The sequence below is a fragment of the Propithecus coquereli genome, unplaced genomic scaffold (assembly GCF_000956105.1).
Source record: "Propithecus coquereli isolate 6110/MARCELLA unplaced genomic scaffold, Pcoq_1.0 Scaffold39, whole genome shotgun sequence".
Lineage (NCBI taxonomy): Eukaryota > Metazoa > Chordata > Mammalia > Primates > Indriidae > Propithecus > Propithecus coquereli.
In genome coordinates this window covers 894112-897950 of record NW_012149618.1, presented here as the reverse complement: position 1 = coordinate 897950, position 3839 = coordinate 894112, and the positions used below count along the sequence as shown (strand labels likewise).

At 37.1% G+C, this 3839-nt stretch overlaps 1 protein-coding gene across 2 annotated transcripts in view; it reads left to right on the top strand.

Annotated features, from left to right (window-relative positions):
- Positions 1–3839, top strand: part of DNAJC27 (DnaJ (Hsp40) homolog, subfamily C, member 27) — a 35431-nt gene that overhangs the window by 29687 nt on the left and 1905 nt on the right. Inside the window, exon 6 of one of the 2 annotated variants that reach the window (XM_012652438.1) lies at positions 1276–1436. The exons of the other annotated variant lie outside the window; for it this stretch is intronic. Within the exon in view, the coding sequence (XP_012507892.1) occupies positions 1276–1436 (161 nt within the window). The remainder of the gene's footprint in view (positions 1–1275; positions 1437–3839) is intronic. 2 annotated transcript variants of the gene reach the window in all.

Sequence of the window (3839 nt, the reverse complement as noted above, 5' to 3'; positions counted from 1 at the left end):
CTCAGATATCAACACTTCTTGTTAGGTTACCAAGTTGATTAGCTATAACTGGAGGTAAGAAAAAGAAGTCTAAAAGAAAGATAAAAATTTTAAAAGATAATAGGAACTATAGAGGAATCTGAAAAGAGAAAGAGATTTAAAAAGAAACGGAGGGAAGAGGAGCTATGTCAATTTAAAAGCAGCTATAGTGTAGTAAATTAGTATTTTGGGTAAAGTTATTCAGTAATAGTAACAGTACACAGAATGTGAAACATGAGTAGGACCGAAAAATAGCTTTTACTTTAAAAAATAGTAAAAGTGGGTTAAAAAAAAATGAAGTTTGCAGGAAAAAAGGCCATAAGCATATGAAAAGATACTCACTTTCACTTATAATTTAAGAAATACAAATCAAAACTCTGAGCTACACATCAGATTGGCAAAAATGGAGGTGTATGACAATGCCCAGTGTTAGTGCGGGGGCGGGGAAATAGGCGCTCTCATCCACAGTGATGGGAATGTACACCGGTACGGCCTTTCTGGACGACAGTTGTCAAAATCAAAAATGAAAATGCACATACACTCTTAACAGTTCTGCTTTCACGAAGTTATCTTAAAGCAGTATCCCCACAGGGGTGCAAAAATGTGTACACACAAACAAAAAAAAAATCGTTAAAGCACTATTTGTAGTAGCAAAAAAAACTGGAAACAACTGACTTGTCCAAGAATAGAGAGTTGGTTAAATAAATTATGAAAAGGTCTCTATACGTAGCTACAGAGAGATTCTAAGATGTATTATTGTGTGAAAAAAATGCAAGGTGCTAAGCAATGTGTTTAATTTGATCCCTTTTATGTACATATTTAAAGAATATGGATCTATGTATGTACTGGTATACTGATAGAAAACTTTTCTGGAAAGATACTCAAAAAAATATTAACAATGGTTACCCCAAGGACAAGAACTTGAGGAGTAGGGAGACAGTTTTCATTTTACACTTTACTATTTGAATTTTTCTGACAGTGTTCATCCATTAATTTTTAACTTCAAATGTGGTTATCTGAGAGTAGGATTATGAGCCATTTTAATTTTATTCCTTCTACTTTTTCTATATTAAAATATATGAATATATACATTTAAATAGTATAAAAAAAAGCAAAAATCTTTCAAACAACATATTCGCTTTATTCATGACTTCTAAGAGTTATTGGAATATATTAAAAGTCTTTAAGTTGATGCTTAAAAGGAATTCCTATTTTCACAAAGTCAGTTCTGCTCTGGAATGTGTTTTCTTCTTGCAGACCTTTTATGTATCCATAGTTGATTTATGTGAAAATGGCGGGAAACGTCCTATCGCAAATAGCAGTGCTAGTTTCACCAAAGAACAAGCAGACACCATTCGCAGAATTCGAAATAGTAAAGATAGTTGGGACATGCTGGGTGTCAAACCTGGGGCCTCAAGGTAAGCAATGCTCTAGGATACTTAGTGCTGAGTTATACCATATAGAAGGACTCGGTCACCCAAATTGGAGGTGCAATATATCTTCTTCTAATTGGCTGGAAATATGAAGATGTGTGGAAATATATTCGATTACTTAATGACTCTGCTTCATTGAATTAACTGAATATCAAAGAAACAAAAGAGAGCACACAGTTGCCTGGTGAGGGAATTATGTCGTGTATATGCATAAACACTTCATGAAATGGTATGCTCTGCTTTTGTCTGTGTTGAGCAAGAGCTTTCAAGCTAATATTCAAGCTTTCAAGCCTTAAAAATACCTAACAAAAGAATTCATAAATCATAGAATTTTAGAGGAGGAAAGAGTGATAGCAATCAACTTGCCCAAACATTTCATTTCATAGGTGGGAAAACTGGGACTCAGTGAGATTAAACACGTCCAAGAACCCCAGGAGTGAGTGGTAGAATTGGTTCTTGACCCTGGAACAGTGTGTCAATCTGTCTCTGTCTCCATCTTTCTCAAAACTCTGCTAGTTCCTCATCTGTGTGTATATTTACATTAATTACTTTAGTCAAAAGAATTATTCAGGAAAAAAAATACAATCACTATTCTTTGTTGCATGTGCAAAAATAAATTATTCAGTGTGGTTATATAATCTTTAACGGTGTAATACTGCCGTTACTACACATACTATAACCTGAAAGGGTCTTACTTTGCACGCTAGCTCCCCTCCCTCTGCTTCTTTCTTCCTGCTTTTTCACCTTGATTCTCACAAAAGAAAAAAGTATGTCTTGAAGTCTCCTTGTCAACACCTAAAGCTTTAAGTATCTCTTCTCTACTTTGATCTCATAGCAGAAGGAAAGAGGCATTATTGCCAGGCATTATTGAAGGTGCTTTAAACCACAGGATGGAATTCAGAGGACCTCATGTGTAGAGCACACAGTTTATTGGAATCATTTAAATGTGTTTTTAGACCTCCGTAGTCTAATTCTATAATAAATTCTTCTATGCCCATCTCCAAGGGATATTGGCTCTAAACTTAAGAAACTATTACTTTACCTACTTATTAATGTACTTAGAACCATATTCATTGAGGAAAAAGAAACTTTTGGTTCCTTATTTAATCACTTTGGTTAATTGGAATTTATCAGAGCTTATAGGCCCTGCCTAATTTCCACATCCTTAACTAATATGGACATGTACATACTTCTCTTCCCTTTGTTCCTCTGGGTCTATCAAGCTAATTTCATATGGCATTGAGCACATTTGGGGAAAACCTTACAGCATTTTTTTCTTAAGTTACAGAGTTTTGATATTTCTTTATGCTATGTTTACTGGTTCTTGAACTTGAAGAAAATCTTCATCTTTAACGGAATTAATATATTTCTTACACACAAAGACTGAATCAATCTTGTTTCTCCAAAAATTTTCCTTGAGAGTCTCTCCTGCTAGATATCTTGAAAGGTACTCTTAGCACAGAGGAGCAGGCATAACCACCAAGCCCATGTGGATGTGCTTCCTCAGGAAGCAGAGTCGCTGGAGGAACCCTGCCCAGGACTCTGTTGTGGGGAAGAGAGAGGGTGCTATACCCACTTCAACAAGAGAGGGTCTTTGGGAGAAATAAGAATTCTGGCAATTCGAATTTCTTCAGAGAGGGAGAATGTCATTCTTGTTATCTAATGTCAAAATTATATATGTAGAAAAACTACACTCAAGGTTAAAACAAAAAAATTTAGAAGGACTCCTCTAAAAGCAAAAAGCAGAAAAGGCCCTAGAATGTATGCCTAATACATGGAGAACTTTTAACATGACCCTATGACCTCACTGTCTTCAAGCTGATACATAAAAGTTTCCATCACATCCAAGACCAAAAGACTGTCTCCCTAATTTGGAGAGCCAAATTAGAAATCCTTCTGATAAAAAATAAAAGAGAAAGGCTAAGGCATTTGGCAAAGCACCATTTCTGTGCTTGTAGGAGAACTGGAACCCTGAATTACAAAAGGAAAATGGGACATAAAACCATCTGGTAGAGACTGAGGTCAATCTGACCAGGGGAGTGACTGAATACTTAGAGTCCTCTAGGAGACCCAACACCTGTGGATGACCAGTGGGGGACAGGGATGGTGCGTCTCCAGGCCCCTGCCCAGCCAGTTCCTGCTCTTTGAGCAGCTCAGAAGCTTGCAGCTGTCTCCTGGAGCACTGTTGGTTTACAGCAACTGCCTGTTGGCAGAAGCTTTGTCACTGCTCCTTTCCTCTTGGGAAAATATTGATCCCTCTCTTGTTTCTTCTTTGGTCCCAGTGATTTCACTGTAACTCAGCTACCCCTTTCCAGCATCCCTTGCTTGGTCAGTGGTGTCACCGTCTTCCTCGGACCTCAGATTCCTCATGCCCCTGAAACTCCATCT